Source organism: Pavona decussata, unplaced genomic scaffold (genome assembly GCF_977016875.1).
Source record: "Pavona decussata unplaced genomic scaffold, jaPavDecu1.1 SCAFFOLD_155, whole genome shotgun sequence".
In the NCBI taxonomy this organism is placed as follows: domain Eukaryota; kingdom Metazoa; phylum Cnidaria; class Anthozoa; order Scleractinia; family Agariciidae; genus Pavona; species Pavona decussata.
Genome location: NW_028145567.1, coordinates 2,063,929 through 2,086,067, shown reverse-complemented (window position 1 = coordinate 2,086,067; position 22,139 = coordinate 2,063,929). Strand labels below are relative to the sequence as shown.

At 38.5% G+C, this 22,139-nt stretch overlaps 1 protein-coding gene across 10 annotated transcripts in view; it reads left to right on the top strand.

Annotated features, from left to right (window-relative positions):
* The window catches only part of LOC146465815 (adenosine receptor A2b-like), a 47,402-nt gene extending 26,800 nt beyond the window's left edge, over window positions 1-20,602 (top strand). For 9 of the 10 annotated variants that reach the window (XM_085128283.1, XM_085128282.1, XM_085128287.1 and 6 more), the window contains 4 exons: window positions 13,732-13,888; window positions 14,976-15,260; window positions 16,435-16,643; window positions 18,255-20,602. In XM_085128283.1, the coding sequence (XP_084984409.1) occupies window positions 13,771-13,888; window positions 14,976-15,260; window positions 16,435-16,643; window positions 18,255-18,662 (1,020 nt within the window). In that variant the 5' untranslated portion in view covers window positions 13,732-13,770 and the 3' untranslated portion in view covers window positions 18,663-20,602. Of the gene's footprint in view, window positions 1-3,436; window positions 3,455-13,731; window positions 13,889-14,975; window positions 15,261-16,434; window positions 16,644-18,254 lie in introns of those variants that run through there. The other variant, XM_085128290.1, reaches the window with a different exon arrangement.
* The last annotated feature ends 1,537 nt before the right edge of the window (window positions 20,603-22,139 follow it).

Here is a 22,139-nt window from a genome sequence, read left to right as displayed (position 1 = left end):
TCGTATTGAAGACTCATAACTATGGCTTAGGAAACAAAATTTAGGAAGAGTCGCACGTGCTCTTTTGACTTTAGGAACAGAAGCCATAGTCTTGTTTTTGAAAAGAAAAGAGGCATTTGAGTAAATTAAAAAGTGTTTTTCCATATGAGATCCAAAGTGTGACCATTCAGTTAAATACTATTGAAAAATACTTTTTGTTTTGTTGTTATTGGTTGTTCTTTCGCATTCTTCCTTTAGAAAATTGTGGTAACTTTATTAAATCTGGGTGAAAAGATAGGCGAGGAAAATAAATAGTGTTGTACCTTCAGTGTAATTTAGCCGTTCGAATGAAGTGATGTTAGCTTGTCGGGATGGATGAGTTAATGTAACGACGTCATTAGTAAAAAAATATTACAATTGCCATGAAAGCGAATATACGAATTTTTTATTTTGTTTAATACTTTGAATTGGGTATAAAGTTTCTCTTTAACATTCGCGAAGTTCAATTCAGATGCCTGCTTCTCTGTGTGGGGAGAAGAATTCTTTCGCCGTGTGATCGAAAAGAAGCCGCATAAAGAGTATGCTCAGAATCAACAAGAAAATAAAGAAATAGATTTATTTGAGTAAAACAGAACAGGTCATAACAGTATTCTTAAATATACCTAGATTGTGATTTTTTTTTTTTACTTTGTTTGAATACCAGATTTTCATTGTTCGTTTTCCATGACTCTTCTTGAGATAATCTTGTTTAGAAATGATACTTTACATTCAAGAAGTATTTCTCGATGCAAAAACGATCCAGACAACAACAGAAAAAAGATAATACAGAGATGGTTGGAAGTGGTCTTGACCGTGTGGTTCCTAAGAAACCTTAAATAATTTGTGGGTATGCCAGCTCAGTTAATGATCTCGTTCAAAGGTGTTAATGAAGTGAGTAAAAAATGCTATAACAACATGTGAAAAGGTTTGTGATGGTTACCTAACGGAGAAACAAAGGAGTGTTTTTAGAAAAGGATATAACTCTTAACTCCCCGCCATCCCATCACAGAATTGGCTTTGTGTTGGTTTATTCTAAAGCAGACTATGATGGCCACTTGCTTTGAGTGTTCACAAATGGACCCATCTTGAAGGCTTTATTTTTCAATTTTAACAATAGTAGTGTTTATGCCGGCCGTCGATAAAACCTGGAACATAATAATAATAATAATAATAATAATAATAATAATAATAATAATAATAATGATAATGATAATGATAATGATAATGATAATGATAATGATAATGATAATAATAATAATAATAATAATAATAATAATAAATTGAGAAAAAAAGGAAATAAAATAAAAATAAAGGAAGAAATGAAAAAAAAAGTGTGTGTATATTTATATAAAATGAAATTAAATTGTATCCGAAAGAAATTCATATAGGAAGAAGTACGGAGTAGGTGGGACGGTAGGATAAATGGGGTGTTATAACTGACCACACTGAATGAAGGCGCAATTTGGGTTACTTAGGGAGCCACCCACTTAAACTTAAATGATTGAAATTAAATGTTGACTTAAAGACGACGTTTGCATGCAGAGCGAAGTTTCGCAATATATATTATCAGGTAAGGTCTTCATTAGAAGAGATGTTTTAAAGTGTTTAACAATCCTTTAAGCTTAAAATGTCCGAGTCAGCGCTTTTATATTTAAATTAACCCCTAATATGTAATACCTTCGTAATGAAAAACGACCCTCATGGTGAATTGAAAAGAAGATATGAAAACTTTCGTTGCATGACGCACATAAAAACGTCTTCTATAAATTTGTGATTAACAAGGATAAGTCTTGTTTAAATTTAAGGGCGCTTTTGACCGCGGAGGCCTTTTTAGTGTGAAGTAGTGCATAGATTTTGACCACTTTTTGATGAATAGGGTGAGGTTGGTCTGGAATTGGTTATAGTTTTCACGAGTAAAAGGGAGTTGGAAGGCCTAACGAAGTCCTGCTCACATGTTTGACATTCATATCGGTCTTTGGACCAATTTAGCTTCTTGTATGTTTCTGGCGGGTTAACATGATCATTTGGAGAATTTGGATGGTATGCAATCGAAAAGAAGGTCGTGTCTGAAATAGGTTAGGAAAAATCACAAAATTTTGGTCTGAAATTCGGCAAGAGTTTCAAGAAGCGCGCTACCCCGGTGGCAAGATGTAGTTGTAGCCATTATAATCATTTGTGAGTAAAAGACGCCTGACTGTCTCTGTGTCTTAACCATAAGCTGTCATTTACGGCCAAAGAAAATACGCTACTTTGGCTGGTTTGGAGCTACAAAACTCCTTTCCATTTTACCGAAAAATTGGTTTTGAAACAGGGATTTCGCGCAAAATGAAAGGAGAAAATACGATGGAGAAACACCTGGGGGTGTTCCGTGCTCATTCGCGTATTCTTCTTTGGCGGCCCAAAGAAATTAGCTGTTAAAATCGTTGCGCCACGGGTACCAGATAGTTAGGCACCAGAAACAATTTTTAAATACAAAAATTACTCACTGTGAAGGTAGAGAAGCATGTGTGGGGCAGTATTATGCTACATGCCCTCCGGGGAAGAGGGCTTGGGTTCAAATCTACCTTGGAACCGAATAAAAAATGTTTCTTCATCTCAAAGCGAAGCCATTATCTTTGGTAGATCTTTAAATTCCTTTTTGTTCCCTTATCATTTGTCAGTTATAATCTTAAGTTTTGTACTTTTAAATAAAAAGCGGCCATGAACGATGGCCAAATTTTTTCATCTCAAAGCGAAGCGAGTTTGTATTTTGCTTCTAAGCTTGGCTTTTGGTAATCAGATTCCATCTAATCTAATATTCCTCACAGTCTCAGAGAGAAGTCATAAAGCTATTTACGTGAGTATCAACATACAATTGCAGTGTACTGTATTGTGAAACTAAGTCAGTGTTTTTCTTTATCTTGAAGATCGTTTTTCAAGTCGCACTTCCTTATGAGGTTCATGCATAGGTTGAAGCTCCTATTTTGCATAATTGAGAAATGCTAGTATTTGGAAACAGCGCCAGGGGCTTGAAACCATCTGGCCGCACTATTTTATTTTATGACAAGGAGTCTTTGTCTTTTCATAACCACAAGGGCACTGCTGTAGGATGTCTCACTATTGGTTTACATGCAGTTTTGTGCACCGATTTTTCATATTTTTTTTTTTACAAGCTGTAAAGGTTGGTTGGGAAAAGGTTCAAGTGCTGTTTTTACTACTCGAAACAATTATGTAAAAATATCAATAATATTTTAATTTAAGGAAGTCTTTTGCTTATATTATTATCCGCGAATCGTAGTATTTGGCCTTGGAGCAATTTTTTAGTGTTGTGGGAAGTTATCAAAATTGTTAACATTTTGCATTATTTTATTTATTATTTTTTTTTTTTTCACTACAAAAAACTCAATTTTTTCCAACGAATGGACTCCGCTGGAAACAGAGGAAGACAGCGTTTAAGGTTAAAACGACAATTGTATTTTTTAAAGTAGCCGGACATAATTCACATGCAAAATTTGAAGCAAACCTATTTTTAAACAATTTGGGTTATGAGGATCTTAGGGAGCCACCCACTTAAACTTAAATGATTGAAATTAAATGTTGTCTTAAAGACGACGTTTGCATGCTGAGTAAATTTCGCGATATATATTATCAGGTAAGGTCTTCACTAGAAGAGATGTTTTAAAACAAAATTGGCCGCTTTGAAAATTTTATTTGTGAGGCGCTATCTGAAAGCAATTAGAGCGAATTAATGAGGGAAACCAATTGAAGTAAATAAAAGGAATGACGTGTGAAATGCAGGTGCAGCCTTAATTTGCCAGTAAAGAAAGCATTGGTGTTCCGGTGTCTCAACCATAACCGAGCAGTTAGCTACGGGTTAAACACATACTGTATTAGGCGTGGTTTGAAATTACATTAACGGCGACCATTCTAGCAAAGGTACGTTTTGAAATCAGTTGAAGTAGTGCATAGATATTGAACACTTTTGGCTGAGTAGGGTGAGGCTGGTCTGGAATTGGTTATAGTTTTCACGAGTAAAATGGAGTTGGAAGGCCTATAAACGAAGTCGTACTCACATGTTTAACATATTCATATCGGTCTTTGAACCAATTTAGCTTCTTGTATGTTTCTAGCGGGTTAACTCGCCATGATCATTTGGAGAATTTGGATGGTATGCAATCGACAAAAAGATTGTGTCTGAAATAGAATAGGTTAGGAAAAATCACATATTTTGGTCTGAAATTAGGCAAGAGTTTCAAGAAGCGCGCTACCGCCTGTGGCAAGACGTAGGTGTAGCCATAATTATTTGTCAGTAAAAGACGCCCGACTGTCTCTGTGTCTTAACCATAAGCGAACTGTTATTAACGGCTAAAGAAAATACGCTACTTTGGCTGGTTTGGAGCTACAAAACCCTTTTCCATTTTACGGAATAATTGGTATTGTTTTTTTCGTGTTCCGGGATGTTCCGGAGTATTGAGAGTCCACCCTTAAAAACCAAAGCAAACACGGATTACTTGCGACACTTAACGAAGAACCGCTATCTATCAGAAGTACCTATATTTGTACTTCTGATAGTATAAAGATAAAAACTGAATGAATATTATATAGTATTCAGCATTATGTAAAAAATGGTGTATTTTTTTTTTTGGCTAATGCGCAGCCACTTTAAATTTGAATAATAGCACGGATCTTCACTCAACTTTCGCTACAATTAATTTCGGCACCGAACAACAATAAATTGAGTGGTTTCCTTTCTAGAATTATGTCAGTCTGTTTCCCTGAATTGTATAATGCAATTCTAGGGATTTGATTGGCTTAGCGGCCATGGTACATGATCCATTATTTTATTTTCTGCGTCGAAAGTGAAAAGTAAAAACAGACTTGATTATTGGATCATACAAACCAAACTAATTTTGTCTCCTGTCTCACGGAATGCTTCACTGTATGCTGTCCGCCTCACTTGAAAATACAAATCCACGTTATTTGATTGTCGAGCACTCGTTAGGAGAGAGCGTTGAGGTACCAGGACTCAGTAATTATTTTTCCTCAGACACTAATTATCTGGTTAAACTTGTCTGTCTGAGTTATAATCAAGCTGACCCAGAAGCCATTCCTTAGAGGGTATGAAGGTATGGAGTTCTTACATACCATACCATGCTGGTTTCTTGGGTCTGTTCTTCCAAGTACAACTACTGTCTACTAACTACTTATAAATTACATGATGCGATTCGCCTTAATGTATACTGTGCTCTAGACATGTTCGTGGTTCAACGTGAGAGAGTAACAGATGGTACTTTCAATAGACGTCAAGATAACTGATTAGGCAAGCCAAAACACACTAACAGGCCAACTGGTCACAGGAAATAGATAATAAGGAACCAATCCAGGTCCCAGTTGTTCAAAGCCTTATTAAGCTAATCCTGGGTTAACGTGAACTTTCATTCGAGTTTAATAACTAATCAATAAGCATTTTTCCAAAAGCGTTTCCTCTTCAGTGTTGACATAGATTTTTCTTTACCGTTAGCTTGACGGCAGCTTTTAAAACATTTATTTTTAAGGCGTGAAATGACAACTTCGGTTAACTTTCAATCAGGGATTAGCATTAATCGGCTTTCGAACAACCTGGCCCAGGTTAATAAAGAGTTTTAAGTGTTTTTCCGATTTTAACCTTCGAGGAGGCCTTGACAAACCTGTCTACAAGCACAGCGTCTCATTTCATGTAGAAACCGGACAACGTCGAAAATAAATTGCCATTGAACTTCGTTCACAACAGCACTACCAAAATTTACTGCAAACCGAACAACAACTAAACACCCTAAAATTTGTTTCACAACACTATTTCTTCGCGATTTTTCCAACTCGCTCAATTTGTACAAGGTAGCCGAACTATCCAGCAACTGAATTGGTGGCACTGGCGTTGGTAGAAAGAGAAAGAAAAATTCTCCATCGAGCGATTGAGATCTTCATAAATATTTGAATTTGATCATTTCAAGGTTGTTGTACATGTTGTTATTACAGAAGACGCCAAAGAAATGTACCCAAGAATTAAAACGCAAGCGTAGCGCCATTTTCTCATGAAATGCTAGTTCTCGTTGGTGTCGCCGTTGGCTTCGCTTTAAACAGACCAGTGTCACCAATGTGTGATGTGATTCTAGCTTTTTTGGTGTGGACGCAATTAATGCCATATTATGGCACTCATATTAAAACTCTTGGTTGAGCAATTCTTTCCAACGATGCTGTTTGCTTTTCGGCAGTAATAGGCCTTATCACGGTTTTCGACGCCATTTTGACGAGTAGGCAAACAGGCTCGAAATAACAGTGTTTGTATGGAAATCCGATGTCAAATAATTTTCATAAAACATCGCTTCTGAAAAATTCATGAATTGGAAACTTTTGGCAATGGGAAAAGGATTTTAAGAAAAAAATTGGAGGGATGTAGCTGTTCCAGAAAGCGTCCAGTCGTGTTTTGAACTTTCCATACATTTGTCTGTTAGCGAGCCAGCCGTGAATTGCCCTAAAAATAGCTCGCGGGGAAAAAAATACAGGGAAATGTATGGAAAGTTCAAAACACGACTGGACGCTTTCTGGAACAGCTACATCCCTCCAAATTTTTTCTTAAAATCCATTTCCCATTGCCAAAAGTTTCCAATTCATGAATTTTTCAGAAGCGATGTTTTATGAAAATTATTTGACATCGGATTTCCATACAAACACTGTTAATTCGAGCCTGTTTGCCTACTCGTCAAAATGGCGTCGAAAACCGTGATAAGGCCTATTCACGAAACCACACATTTGAATTTACATTTCTACCACTCTTGGAAGTAAAATGACATGAATTATAAGGGAATTAAACTGAAGCTGTCTATTCACGGTTGAGCAATTCTTTCCGACGGTGCGGCTGTTTGCTTTTCAGTATTAATTCACAAAACCACACATTTGATTTGTCTTTAATTTACATTTCTACCACTCTTGGAAGTAAAATGACATGAATTATAAGGAAATTAAACTGAGGCTGTCTATTTGTTTACTTTGTCTCCCATTCACGATCTCCGTTTAAACTGAAAGTTTTGGTCGTGAAAGTTTTCGGTTTCCTCACCTAAGCAATATCGATCATTTCTTATTTTCGGCTTCGCTTCGTTGAAATGACAATCGAACTCTTCAAAATTACTCCTTGCAATAAAGGTCCATGCCGCAATTTCGACGGACATTGTTGTGAATGTCCTCGTAAATCAACATATTTGATATTGTCAGTTTGGTCATCCTTTCAGGCTTCTGTTTATCAACATCATTGTTCTGCTCATGCTTCGTGTTCTTCGTAGTTCGCCGCTATCGTCTCTCCGAAAGGCTGAAACTTTCTTTTCCTCTTTTGGTGCTGTAGATTCTCGCCATTTTTTAAATCCGTAAATTAGGTCAATGGCGAGAAGTAAATACAGCAAGCAGACAAGCGCTAAAGCGACTTCCATCGGCGAGCTTCTGTGGTTTGATTGATTCGGCGTTGGATTGTATGATTGCCTCTTTAGACTCTCAAATCGGTTGTCAGTTATATTCAATATCGTCTGGTTCAATCGAATGCACAACCCGGTATTTGCAAATAACATTAAACGCGCAAAATCTGCTCTGATGATCCGAACAATTCTCGCTGTGTATGTAAAACTGATATTAAAGGGCGAGTTTGCATGTCAAATTAACGTGCGAAAATAATTAAAAGCCCTTTCAGTTTGGTAATCAGAATCAAGTTTGAAATCTGACACCTTTGATTCTTTAAAGGCGTCTGTTCATATCCTGTTCACAGGCGGCACGAGTTGTTCAGACAATTCCATTTTAATAGAGATCGCAGCGAGGTACGTAAAGCCTGATAAATTGTGCCTTTTTGTTTCAGATTCGAAGAACACTCCTAGTGTTGTCAATTTTAAATATTTAAAAAGAAAAGATAATAAAAAACCTTTCGGTCCGTAAATAAACGGTATTTCATTTGCAAAGCAGCTGTTTTAGTCTATGAAAGGATTATTGAGAGAACTACTGTATTTTTTTGCTCGAAAATTGGCTTAAATTAAACGCATTTTTTTTTCTCGGCGTCAACAATCTACCATTCCAAAGCAACTAGTATCTATGTTTAAATACAGGCAAACGCCAATTTTGAGCGGACGTGGAATTAGTACAATAATTTTTGCTGTGATGTGCAGATCTCCAAATAGCGTTTCCTACAATACAGTCCCGTCGGTATTTTCAATTTCATATTTATTTTTGGGATCTTGGCGTCAACGATCTACCATTGCAAAGCAACTAGTATCGAAGTTTAAACACAGGAAAACGCCAATTTTGAGCGGACGTGGAATTAGTATAAATAATTTTTCCTGTGATGTGCAGATCTCCAAATAGCGTTTCCTGCAATACATTCCCGTAGGTATTTTCAATTTCATATTAATTTTTGGTATCGCAACGAGTCGCATGAAATTAAAGTGCAAGGTTTTCGTCTTTTTCATCATTATTTCATCATATTTTGTGGTGTGACCATGTGGGTGTTACAAATGCAAATGATGTCAATGGCCTGTGATAAACCTTCTTTTTGACGGATTTATACTGAGGCTGTTAACCCACGTCTTAAATTATCAGTTTCCGTCATACTATTTTGTGGCGACTTGCACTTTTTGCAACGTCTTACATGGTTGGTCGAGAGACAAAAGAACGAACAACAGAACAATGCTCCCAGCCCTAAACACGAAACAACGCAGCTGCAGGTTACAAGGGTACAGTGAAAACAGAGCTTTTGAAAGTGCAGGTCTACTGAATATTTTAGGGGACTCTAGCAACGACGAAAGCAACGGCAACGAGAACGTCACAAAACAGTAGGTTTAATGAGCAAAAACAATCGCCGTGCACGTGCGTTATATGGTGGTTTGGTACATTTCTTTGCCGTCATCAACAAAACAACAACGTGGAATGACTAAATTGAAGGCTTTGTGGAGAACGTGAGCACACGACGGTGAATTTTTCATTCTTCTTCCTTATTTGAACGCCCTTCCTATCAATTTAGTTCCCGCATAGTTCGGCCACATTGTACAAGCTGAACGAATCGGAATAATCGTGAGGTAGTACAAGTAACGCGAGCGTACATTTTCAAGTGACGTTTTCGTTGTCGTTGCCGTCGTCGTTGCTAAAGCTCCCTTTTTTTCTCTAAGGGTGTTACTCGGCCCTGTAGACTCGCGGCGTAACGATTTTTCAAGTTCATTAAAGTAATCAAGGGAAAATCATTGAAACTTATCTTTAGTTTCTTTACTCGCTCTATTAGGTGTCGGAAAATGTATGATAGTTTAGCAGCTTAGAGGCCAAAAAGAAAATAAGAGTTATTAAAATTTACCCTGAAATCTGCATGTGTTCAACCATTCTAGTTTTGTCAATCAACTAGTTAGTCGGCTGATCGATCATATCAGCACTTGGAAAAGATTCCCGCTGTCATTAACATCAACGAGCTGCAAAAAAATTGCCCTCCCAGGAACAATCAGTCAATCAATCAATCAATCAATCAATCAATCAGTCACTGTCAGTCACTCAGTTAATTAGTCATTGATCAGCCAGTCAATCAATCAGTCAGTCAGGCTGTCGATCAGTTGATGCTGCAATTATTCAGTCAGACAATCAGTTAGTCAGTCAGTCAGTCAGTCAAGCAGTCAATCAGTCAGTCAGTCAGTCAGTCAGTCAGTCAAGCAGCCAGTCAGTCAAGCAGTCAATCAGTTAGTCAGTCAGTCAGTCAAGCAGTCGGTTAGTCAGTCATTCAGTCATTCGAACAGTCAGTCATTCAAGCAGTCAGTCAATCAGTTCAGTCAGTCAGTCAGTCAGTCAGTCAGCTAGTCAACTTGTCATTCGATCAGTCAGTCATTCAAGCAGCCAGTCATTCAGTTTGTCATTCGATCAGTCAGTCAGTCAAACATTCACTCATTCAGTCAGGCAGTCGATCAGTCAGTTAGTCAGTAAAGCAGTTATTCATACCATAACAACATAACGCGGTGAAAAAAAAACATCAGTTGGTAATAAATGATAAAAAGAAAGTAACTGATTCACGTGTTTACTGTGTGGGAGCACAAGGAGGACATTTAAAAGTAGACAATTTATCTCCGTGGAAGGCTATCCCACAACAATGCCCCACTGCAGTAGAAACTGCTTTTTCAAAAAAGTTTGTCTGGGGCTGAGGCAGAGCTAATTTGTTCTCCTTGTCCCAAAAACCAATGATATAAACAAGCTCTGCAGGTACTCCAGAATTTGTTTGTTTATAGCTGTGAACATCAATTTCACGAAAATTCACAAAAGTTGAATAAAAAGTGGAAACATGGTAGGAATGAGTTCCAAGACCCTTTCATTTACACATCACGAATATTCTTCATATATGTTGGCTCCTACACCGCGCGCATGCCTTCTTCTCGCTTAGAAATGGTTGGGCGAGTAGAACGCGCGAACGCGCGCGCATGTACATGCGGCAGGTTACCTTCGCGCGCGTTTGTACAGTATTTTCTCGCTAGGTGTCTCTCAGAGTAATCTAGCTGGCTCGTAATCTGGTCGGTTGATTTAAAAACATAGTAAAAATGCACGATAAGTTCGTGTAAAAAATGAGCTAATTTCAACAAGCCTTGGCTAATAAGTTTAGTGGTCGAACAGGTGAGAATTCGAACTGGCAACGTACTTTGGTGTCTCGCGATTTGTTCAGTTTAGTTTTCGATGATCTTATATTTTCTGTTTGATGAAAAAGGAGAACGAAGCGTGACAACAAGAGAGTGTTTCCAGCTGTTTTCAGCTGTTGCTTAATCTTAAGATAAGCTAAAATAATTTTAAATGTCGGTATATGCTTGCGGTAAAGCGTGATAAGGAATGAGGGTAATTTACGGCGACTAACAGAAACTTGTTACAACACCAAAATCGACAGTTGGGAACAATAAGCAGTTTACTTTCACCTTTCTTCCATTGTTTATCGAAATTTTATAATGTTAAAGATTTGACATCTCCAAGCAAGGAAGATTTTTCTCTTTTACCTATCCCGGCACTTCGTGCCATGTGGCACATAAGGCATTTTTCTTTTTTCCCGTGGCATCTCAAAAAAATCTGAATGGTTCCAAACGAAGTATATATGTGGTGTTGATGTAAAAATACTCGGCGGAAAATTTAACTTTGTCCTTTGATATTGAGCTCCGAATTGTTCGAATCTGCAGGGATCAGTTTTGAATTTATTTATGCCTTTAACCACCGAGCGATTATTAGAGAACCAGTAGGTGGCATTTCAAAGCCCTTATATCAAAACTTCAATTTGGGCTGAGTTCATTGGTGTATTCAGTTTCAAGAATTGCTATCGCTAGTAAGTCGCTCGCCTCTGATCTTCGCGCGTTTTTTCGGTGACCAACGCGGCAGCCACACTCTCACGATTTTTTTTTAAAACTCATTGTTTTCACCAGCTCAATACTTTCATTTCTAAAAATATTGTTAGTTTATTGTATGCAGATGCCAATTATATTCCGCGGCTTTACAACGGCATTGCTATATCTTTGACCTGCCGATCGTGAGAGTCGTGCCTCGCTTTCTTTCACATTTGCTGTTTCAAGCAAAAACTGTGCGTGGCGCAGTCTTTGACGTCCGGTAAGTACTTATCGTCAAACCTTTATGAGAATATCTCTGCTTTTATCATTCTGAGAATTTGAAAACTCAGTCTGTTAGCAAATAAACAGGAGAAATTTCTTCAGCAGACAGGTGTAATGATAGTAGCATTATAGTCCGTGATACATTTGAATCCGGCTGTTTGCTCGAAAGGGCTAACTGTTTGTCATGTAAATACTGACAGCGAGCGGAATTCGTTAGTTATAATATTCTTTCTAAGCGAAGGAGGAATATGCTTCTTTCTTCATATTTAAGTTTTAATTAAATTTTCTTTATTGGATTTCTGTTATAATCGAAACTTCGACTGTAATATCTTCAGTGATCAACGAAGGATTGACTAACATTTCGGCTTACTACATTCTTTTTCCTTTTTTTTTTTTTGAATTCTTTCGAATTAGCCTGATACTTTTTGCCATTGTCGGTGACGCTTGCATTTGTACCGTGTCGTAAACCACGGCGGGGTTTCTTCAATGTTTCCGAGTAGAGACAGTTTTTGGCTCAACAAATATAGCACCTATTTTACCTCCGTGGGTAAATTCGCAAAGAGTTACCATTCAAATGAAAGCTATCAAGTATTGCTTTACTCTAGTGCTGTTTATTATGCTCCACAAGTTGGTGTTAACTGTTATAACTGTGACAAAAAATGATTCAAAGCTGTTGAGGACTGCTTCCCGCGGTGCTGTTTATTATGCTGTGCAAGGTGATTCTAAATTTTAACTCTGTGTATAAATTCCAATTCCTAATTTGTGACCAATCAAATGCAAGCAGTTGCTCACAAATTTTATTTTGGTTATGTTATTTTCTAGGTAATTTGCTCCTGAATGGAATTAGCTATTTTTGACTTGGGCAATAGTTCGAGTTAAATAGTCAGCGACGTTTGAATGAAAGGCCCTTCGCTTGCCCAAGTACCTCACTAAATCTAGCCTCCCCAAATTGATTAACATATCTATTTCTGAAACCGCATAGTGATTATTATCACTGAGAAATTCTCTTTATTTGTACCACAATTTCTCGTATTTAAGACAACCAGAGATGAAAGGCGTAACCACAGATACATGATTTGAATATAAATCAATTCGAATCTGGCGTACAAAACGAGGGGCAAAAAAATAAAATATTAGAACTGGATTTTACTTCTAAATTAGTAAAGACATTTCAGACTGATATTGTATTAATCAGTCTCTTTCTTCCTCTTCTCTTCATTAAGAAAACACAAGATACGTGTATCTCGTAGAGATAGTTTGAAAAGGTTAATTTGTTCACATCCATCTTATTTTGTAAATAGCCCGCGGGTACACACGTATCAAGATACATATATTAGCCGTCTTTTAAACAATCACAAGATACATGTATCTCACAAAGACTGGTTTGAAACGGATAATTTGTTTACATCCGTCACATTTTGTAATAGCCCGAGGGTATACATATGTCTTCGAGGTTCAGTACATAATTTGTCATGTGAAGTATTTCATCCTTCGTAAGTGCCCACAACGGCGGCGTTGAAAAATCTTAATAGGGACTTTAAGAAACCACAACGGCAACGGCAACGAAAATGTCGCTTGAAAATATAAGTTCGCGTTACTTGTACTATTTCGCGATTATTCCAATTCGTTGAGCTTGTACAATGTGGCCGAACTATCCAATAACAGAACAGGTGGAAAACGGCGTTCAAGTTGAGACAGAGATCGAAAAATTTTTCGTCATGTGCTCACGTTCTCCACAAAACCTTGGATTTGGTTATTTCACGTTGTTCTTTGGCCGAGCAAGGTGGAGAAATGTACCAAAATTTATAACGCACGTGCAGGGCCTTTGTTTTTCTCATTATATCCTATTGTTCTGGGACGTTCTCGTTGCCATCGCCGAAGTAGCTTCTTAAACTCCCTAATAAAGAATAATGCAATTCCAAAGTTTTGATTGGCTTAGTGTCAGGGTATATCAGCCATAACACCATGCCTGAGAAATAACGTCCATTAAGTTGTCTTCTGATCGTTCTTGTAAAATGAAATCACCATGCAAGATCCAGCAATATTTCTTGGTTGTTTTTAATAAGCAATTATTGCGAATTCGCGCTGTACTAACGGTGGTTCCCTTACTTTATAGTGCTGCCGCTGATTCTAGCCGGAAGCTCATATAATTTCAATGGAGAACTCTACAAATCAAACCCAGCGACCAGGCGGATACGGTGTTTTGCTAGAACCAAGTTGGGCTTATGCAGGAGTTGGGGTGTATTCCGCAATAGTGTTCCTCATTGTCACAGGTTTGTATGTTGCATTTGACGGTTAACACTCGTTTGCCTATCTCGAACTGACTTTGGACACCTTATGAGGTTTACACAATGTAGTATTCCTTATGGTCATAGTACCGATGGACACAGGAGCAGAACTCCATTTATTAGGCAGAGAACTGAGTGAATAGAGCTCCAGCTAGGCTAGGAACATTATTTTGGGGCTTAGCACCGTTCTACAGTATTTAGGGTTAAGCACTGATTCGAAAATGGTTGGCTTTCGTTTATTGTGATGGGTAACTATATATTTAACAATTATATTATGAGCTCAAGATTTCTATCGCGTGATAGCGCCCGAATCAGCTATCACGCGATAGAAATCGAGAGCGAATAATCTAATTGATTTAGTATAAATCTACTAGTCGTGCAAAACTAAACAAGTAAATTATCTATATCCCCATCGCAGACACTTCGAAAACGCCATGAAGTGGCCGCCATTTTGTTGAAAACCGCTACTCACTATCTATCACAGAATAGATAGCGAGTAGCGTAGCCAATCAGGGAACGGCATTCGTGAAAGAACGCTAGTAAATTTATACCAAAATGTATTATAAATTACACCTCGGCAGCTAGTCCTCGTTGGTGTGCTGGTTGTGGATAGAAGAAATACAGCAAACGACTAGGGTTCGAGGCTTACACTATTGTGTTTTTTTTTTCTTCTTTTCCTCTTAAGTTTGAAATAAGTTTCACTTCGTGTAATTTTGAGTGAAGGTCCAACGTCAGTTTGAGAGATGGAAACGACGCTTTTGATACCCATTCGTGCGTTAACAAGGTCGGCAAGGGGATTTTATCCCGGGACAAAATTTTGTTTTTAGTTACATGAGGGAATGAATAAAAACAGTTCAGTACCAGAGAGAACCAGGTCATTGTCGGCTTGGAAACATCTTTTATTGACAAGGAACGAAAAAATGGATTTTACATGGATTTTTTTGTCTAAATCTCTCTAACATTCTACAATACAAACCCCAGACTAGGTCAGTACCACCAATGTATAACGTGGAGTGAGTTCACTGAAAGGTCCACTACATAACAACTAAATCCAAGGTTCTTTTCGTCTTAGGAAACTTGTTGGTCATCATTGCCTTCCTCACAACTCCCAAGCTAAAAACCAAAACAAACTACTTTATATTTTCCTTGGCCGTGGCTGATCTTCTGGTTGGATTGTTTTCTGTTCCACTGTGGATCTACTTTGTTATGAGCCTGGATTTTAAGAACAGTTTTTATCAGTACTACCAGATGGGAGACATTCTGTCCGGTGTGTCTTCCATTATGCACCTGACTTGCATCAGTGTCGAACGCTGCTATGCCATTGTGGCACCTTTCAAGCACAGGAAGATTAGCAAGGGTAAGTAAAACATCAGTCAGTCCAACAGTGAACCAATCAAAGAAACCGTTATCAACTGTACTTGCTTAGTCGCTGACTCACTCGATCTATCAATCAATCAATCAATCAATCAATCAATCAATCAAACAATCGATCAATTAATCGAGCAGTCAATTAATTAATTATTTAATCAACCAATCAGTGATTCGATCATTCAATAAAGATCCTTCACAAGTCTACAACTCAATCAAATGCACAAACCGTTATCAGCTGATCTTGCTCAATCAATCAGTCAATCAACCAATCAATTGGCCAACCAAGCAGTATGCCAATCAATCAATCCTCAGTCAGTCAATCAAGACCCTTCACAAGTCTACAGCCCAATGAAATAATCATTCATTCATTCAATCATTCAATCAATCAATCAATTAATCAGTCCGTCAGTCAGTCAGTCAGTCAGTCAGTCAGTCAGTCGAATTCTCACTATATTTTACAAATCAGTCGAGTTAAACAAGTCTGTGTGAATGAGTCAGTTTAAGTTGCTCTTTACTTACCCTTTTTAGTCAATGATCAATCAATCAGTGACAACCGCTCTCTTTAATAGGTCAATCACTCAGCCAGTCAATTGCAGTCACGTTACTTACTCTACGACTCATTAACAAAATCAATCAGTCAACCAATAAGTCAACCGGTCGGTCGACTGACCAAGCAAACAATCAGTCAGTCAATTTATCAACGTGGAGGAGGGGAGATACCTCATAATATGCGAAAGGTTAATAAGCAATTAAATCCAACCATTAGAAAGTGTAGAAACAATTAACTAAGCAGAAATTTCTGGCTAAGTATGCTTACTGCCGGAAAAAATGAGGCGCTACGTGACGGCTCTATTTATTTTCTTTAGCCAAGCTTTTCTTTGATGTAAAAGAAAAGAGTGCATTTTTTGTTTTATATATGTGAAAAGGGTGCCATTTCGAAAAACGCTGGTACGCGATTCACGGGTAAGGCCGGTATTGAACCTCCCGGCGGTACTTCCCCATATGAAATTAGTAACCCCGGGGGTTAAGTTTCCTCTGGAATACCAGGCAGTCTGTCAATCAGTCAGTTATTTACTTAACTCAGTAAACTTACTGTACTTCAACTGAAATGATATAATATATATTCTTTACTGACTCTTGTTTTAACAAATCCCCCACAGTGACAATCTTTTCTGGTATTGTCTTGTCCTGGTTGCTCGCCATTTTTACTGCAATGCTAAAGAAGATCACAGGATGGAAAGATGTGGCCATCTTCAACACATTTGGGTTCTTTGCAGTGCCTTTACTGGTGATAATCGCTGCCTATATTGCCATCTTTTTTACGGCCAAGAAGAGTTTGAAAGAACACAGAAAGCGTTCTTTGAAAAAGGTAATTTTAATAGCCTTCGAGAAGGATCACCTGTACGAGTGTTTGGGAGGCTTTTGTCAGCCGTGTTGTACGTCATTGACGACCGGGTTGGTGAAATGGGGGTGGGTTTGAGGGCAAGACAAAGTGAGTCACTTTTTCCCGTTATCTTTCTGCTCTACCTCCAAAGATCGATTTAGACGGTACAACTTTTGCTTACGACTGTCGCATGCGATTTCTAGAGCGATCGCTTCTCGCGTCATGCGAAAGATTGCACACAACTCTCGTCACTCAACATTGCCTATTCCTACCATTATCGTAGGATTTTAAAGCATGTTTTAAAATCCTACCACATTTTTTGTGACGTACACGACAGTCGTAAGCGAGATGTAGGTTTGATTTACACGAAACAATTCGTGTCGTAGGCCTGTCGTAAGCTTGTCGCATGCGACAAAGTCGTACCATGTAAATCGCCCTTAAGAGTCCCTTGTGAAAACTCAACCTGTGCGACCTTCAAAAGCTTAAGACAAAGTTTACTCTTTCGACATGTCTGTCTGCTTGCTCTAAGGACATACAAGAAAAACACACTCTTCTGTCTTACAATGTTAAATCCGTGTATCTAGAATGTTTCTGACACGCGACCTGAGAGAGGGGTGGAGAATTACTAATTAGAAACCTCTTTAAAGTCGTTTTATTTGAGCAGAAAAGAAATTTCCAATCGGTGTCAAAAATTTTGGGTAGTACTTCAGGGATTTTAGTAATCCAACGGGGACAGCCTGTAAAGGAGTTCGTTGTTCATTTCCTCGAGGAAGAGCGATGAACATAAAAACTATTTTTTTATTGTAATCATTTCATTTTGCGTTTCTTCCATTTTGCACAATTATGGACGAAGCGAATTTTAGAACAACCAGGAATGAACACCGACAACAGGCGTCCCTGCTTACAACAGAGTTTAGATAGCCCATGGTACACCAGCCAACTATTCTTGTAACTGGTCTTGTAGTTTTGTTGCGGCGTTACGAAATAACTGAGTCGCACGAAATATTGTTTAACATGCCCAGAAATGAACATGTCTCGCAACGTTCATTTCAGGGCATCTTACACTACGCACCGTTTCGCTCCGGGATGTGTCGCAACAAATTGCGAGACAAGTGGCAAGAAAAAAAAATGCCAGGTGTAACACGGGCTTTAACAACTCCATTGCTGTAGCATAAAGCAACTGCTTTCTGGATGGATGCTATGTTAGTCCATAGAAAAGTTGCCCCCAGTATTGTATTAGGGCTACTCACCGTTCTTGGGTTGGAACATTGTCTCCTGTCGTGTAAGAAAACAACGCGACAGCAGAATCACCACTGACACTAACGGTTCAAATATTAGTCATTTTCTGGCAAACACTGTAAGGTTTATTGGGCCCCTTCTGAGTTCCCAGAAGGCCCTCTGCGGGGATTTTAGAGGGCCTTTTTTCACGAAAGGGGGCCCTGGACATTTCAACTTCTCACACAGAACATAAGAATCAAGGTAAATTGGTGGTGTAAAATTTTAAAATATCTTAGGTAGGGAACGTCTACTAATTATGCCAGTTAGTCACAAAGAGCACGATCTGTCCTTAGTTTTTCCCATTGTTTCGGTTTCTAGGACCTTCATATCGCTTGCACAGTCGCCTTGGTAACTGGCACCTTTGTTGTTTGTTGGCTTCCATTCTTCTTGACGATTTTGATCTTTAAATGGTGTACCACGTGCACACTCGTGTGGGACATGCGTTTCCTCGTGGCAGTAAAAGTACTTCATTATGGTAACTCGGCCCTAAACCCCATCATCTACTCGGTCAGAAATCGCCGGTTCAATCACGCGTTCAAGAGGATTCTGCTGCGCCTGGTTTGTCGAAATGTGAGCAATACCTACGCTGGCGTGAATGATTCGGCTTGCCAGGGGACCGTGAAGACTTCCCTTAATTCCAGGACCAAGACTCTGGTGATCACATCCGCAAGTTCGCCGCGCGACAGTGACACAACCGATGAACAGTGTACAACCAAATTGGTGTAAGGCGACCACAAGATAGTGTCTTTTGCGGAGGTTGGTTGTATGAATGTGACTTTGATTGATGAAAGCGAAGCTATCGCCTCGCTTTCGCTAAGAATATCTGGCGCAAAGTGATACGCGGTTGGATTAGACGAAGGAGTCTCGCGCATGCCCTCGTCGTCTACTAAAAGAAAAACGTTAACTACTTTGCAGCCCAGTAAGGCGCAAGCCAAGCTGATTATTAAATTTGGATGCAGAGAAACAAAGCGGACTTTTGCTGGATAACTCGAAGCAACACTGCAATGTGTAATGGAGAGGTCCACAATGATACCCTAGTAGTACGGGTGAGGTGGGGGGAAGGGCGGGGGGAGGGAGAGCAATTCTGTAGTGTGACTACGAACCTGAATTCCTTTCTTTTTCTCACCTCACCTGTTAAACCTAACGTGGCATTTGTACATCAATATACAGGGAAAAATCCCGCAGAGGTTTACTCTATGTGCATCGAATATAGCTGTTTCCCGCATGGTCCTGGGGAAACATAGATAAAACGAAACTACCGTAATGATTCGATATAGTGCAAGGGACGCTAATTTTATTTTGAGCGCCCAAGAAAGAGTGCATGCTGGAGAAAAGACTCAATGAATAGGACCCTTATTTTGGTTTCGACGTTTGAGTGTGCAAAACATTATAACTGTCGAAAATAACAATGTACTGTAACTGTGAAACGTCGGGAAAGTCTCACATGGAAGCATGTGAGATTTCCTTCAATATCCCCAATGGCGTCACTGCTCGTTAATTAGTGAAAATTCTCACGACGGGCGTTTTTGTAAAATATCAAACACGAGGAAGAGTGTGTTTTCCATTTTGCAAATACCCAGATGTGCGCCTCGTTTTTTTAACCAACTTCGAGGTGAACTTCGAGTGTTTGATGTAGCTTCTCAAACCATTAATAGTTCTCGGAGAAAATTAAAACAAAAGTTCGCCAAATTTTACGATAATTAAGATCGCATTTACAAGCCTCCGTTTAAGGTAGTTATTTCCTTTGTTTTAGGGTTATGAATTATTAATGAGCAAGAGAAGGAATAAATAGTTATTCACCGAAATGGAGGTGCCGATAGCAAATTTAATCCGGAGTATCAGTAGATCAGTATTATCCACTGGTTTGATATACTACTAATGACAATAGGGGAAGGGGCACTTCCGAGTTGATTTGAACCTCATTATGAAAGCGAGGCTGCGTGCGTAGTTCCTATCATGAAAACTAGTTTTAAGAAAAACTATTATTTATATATGAAAAGCTTTGCACTTAGCCTCGCTTTCATAATGCGATTCAAAACAACTCGGAAATGGCCTATTGAATCATTACTGCATTACTTTTTAGTCTCAATGGACCCGTTGTTTAGCGTATAATGCCGTCTTGCTGATGTGGCAAGGTATGTTTCTCAAAGCCGCTACATTTTACAGTAACAAGAGCTCAAAAAGTCCCAGTTTAATTAATACAATGCTGAAGACTGTATTGCCATAGAGGCAAGCAGAAGACTTTGTAATATCGATTTTGGTTTGTTTGTTCGCTGTTGCTATCTATTGTTATTGTGTTGCGAGAAGTATTTATGAACACCATTCTCTTTGTTAGAATATTACGACGAAATGCATACGGTCTCTTTTAAATGTAAAAAGAATATATACAAAAAAATGATATAATCACTTCCCTTGGATTATCAGTATACCTCTCTTGTAATGACGCCAAAGGCTCACTATAGGACTCAACATTATAGAAAGAATAGGTAGAGTTTGTAAACTACAAAATTGTCCCCCTCACACTGATATAAAAAGCTTTTACGATTTTCAACCATTCATTACAATACGCTGAATATTTAGGTAGTGGTTTTCATGTTGGTCTTCCTGGGACCATGTTAGCTATCCAGGCAAATAAAATACAAAAAATACAGCTATCTATAATAGAGGTGTAACCTGGCTGTAATGCTAATAATATCGGTACGTTTGCACCTCAAAGATTTCAGTAAGAATGAATTTCTTGTGTGTTCTTCAACTTTTAGCGCTGTTCAATATTTTTCATGTTGAAGGTCGCACTCAGCAGTTTCATCCACCTGGTCAAAAGCAACAGCTCCCTTACACTGAATGAAAAATAGTACCGTAGGCAAGTACTGTTTATACAAAGGATCGTCGTCTTACGACTGCATCCCTATATGACCTTTTCATTATTACGAGCACTTCCTCTCAGCCCCAACAAAAACGGGAAGTAATGACGTTATAGGACAAGGGATTGCGTCCCAATTTCTATATATATGGCGGCCATCTTGAATCCGCCATCTTGGATTTCTTGATTTCCCCATAACCTCAGGAAACCGTCAAAATCGATCGAAACAGCATTCAAAATAAAAACAAGTTATAAAGACGAAATTGATACGAAAACATGAACTGATTTAAGGTAAAAAAGTTAATTTTGTTACATTAAAACCTTCTTGTGAAAAATTTGTTGCCATGGAACCCTGACCACCACCACCAAACTGTTCCCGGATAAAGTTCTGAAAAAGTCGCGAAATTTTGTGTCTTTTACTCAAAAAATATCAAAAAAAGTTATGAAGACTCCCCACACCACAGTTGTTATGACTCAACGTGCTTTACCCGCCGAGAGGAGGGCGGTTGAAACAAGAGCCGAGAAAATTAAAGGTCGCCTATCTTTGCACACACTCAAAGCCGGTTAGAACTACTTTCCCGGCTGTCCGCGAAAGAATAGGCTCGTGGGCCATAGACTGCAACCGCAAGTCGAACGTTTCCCTTTTTGGTGCGTTTTTGATCCTCACAACGGACGGGAAAAGCTCTTTTTGGACGTCTGTGGCTTGACGTTACAAACGAGATGGCGTCAAAACGCTCCAAAAAGGAACGAGCGAACGTCTGTGCTTAAGTTCCCGAATATCTTTTTGTCACTGACTCTCGTGGTATGCGAAAGGCCTGAGAGGAAGGATCGCCTAAATAGATTGTGGACAAAAATGGTAGCTATTAGAATGCGTAGCAAAAGAAACTGAGCAGAGATTTCTGACAGAAATAACGACCCAAAGGTTTTGATTACAGAAAAATAAAGAGAGCTTTGTTGTATCTTTATGGTATAAGAAAGGCGTACAATATAATACAGTATAATGAAAGATATCGTGAGCTAAAAAGCTACACTACAGATGTTTCCGGTTAAAAAAAATCCAAAAATGAAAAACAATCGATAATACATTTTACTTTAGTTTATTTTATTGTTTTGCCATGAAAAAAAGTGTACAAATGCAAATTATTATTATTTAAACATTAATGGCGAGGAAGCCCAAGAGAAGTCACCAGGGTTATAAGGAATATGCTCCTTCAGTTAAGTAATTGGAACTTTCGCTCTGTAGACATCAATAGTCGGAAAGGAAAAGCAACCAACCTCGTCCACAACAATAGGTTAAGGTTTATTGAGTATCTTGGCAGTTTAACGTCATTCCTTTGTGCATT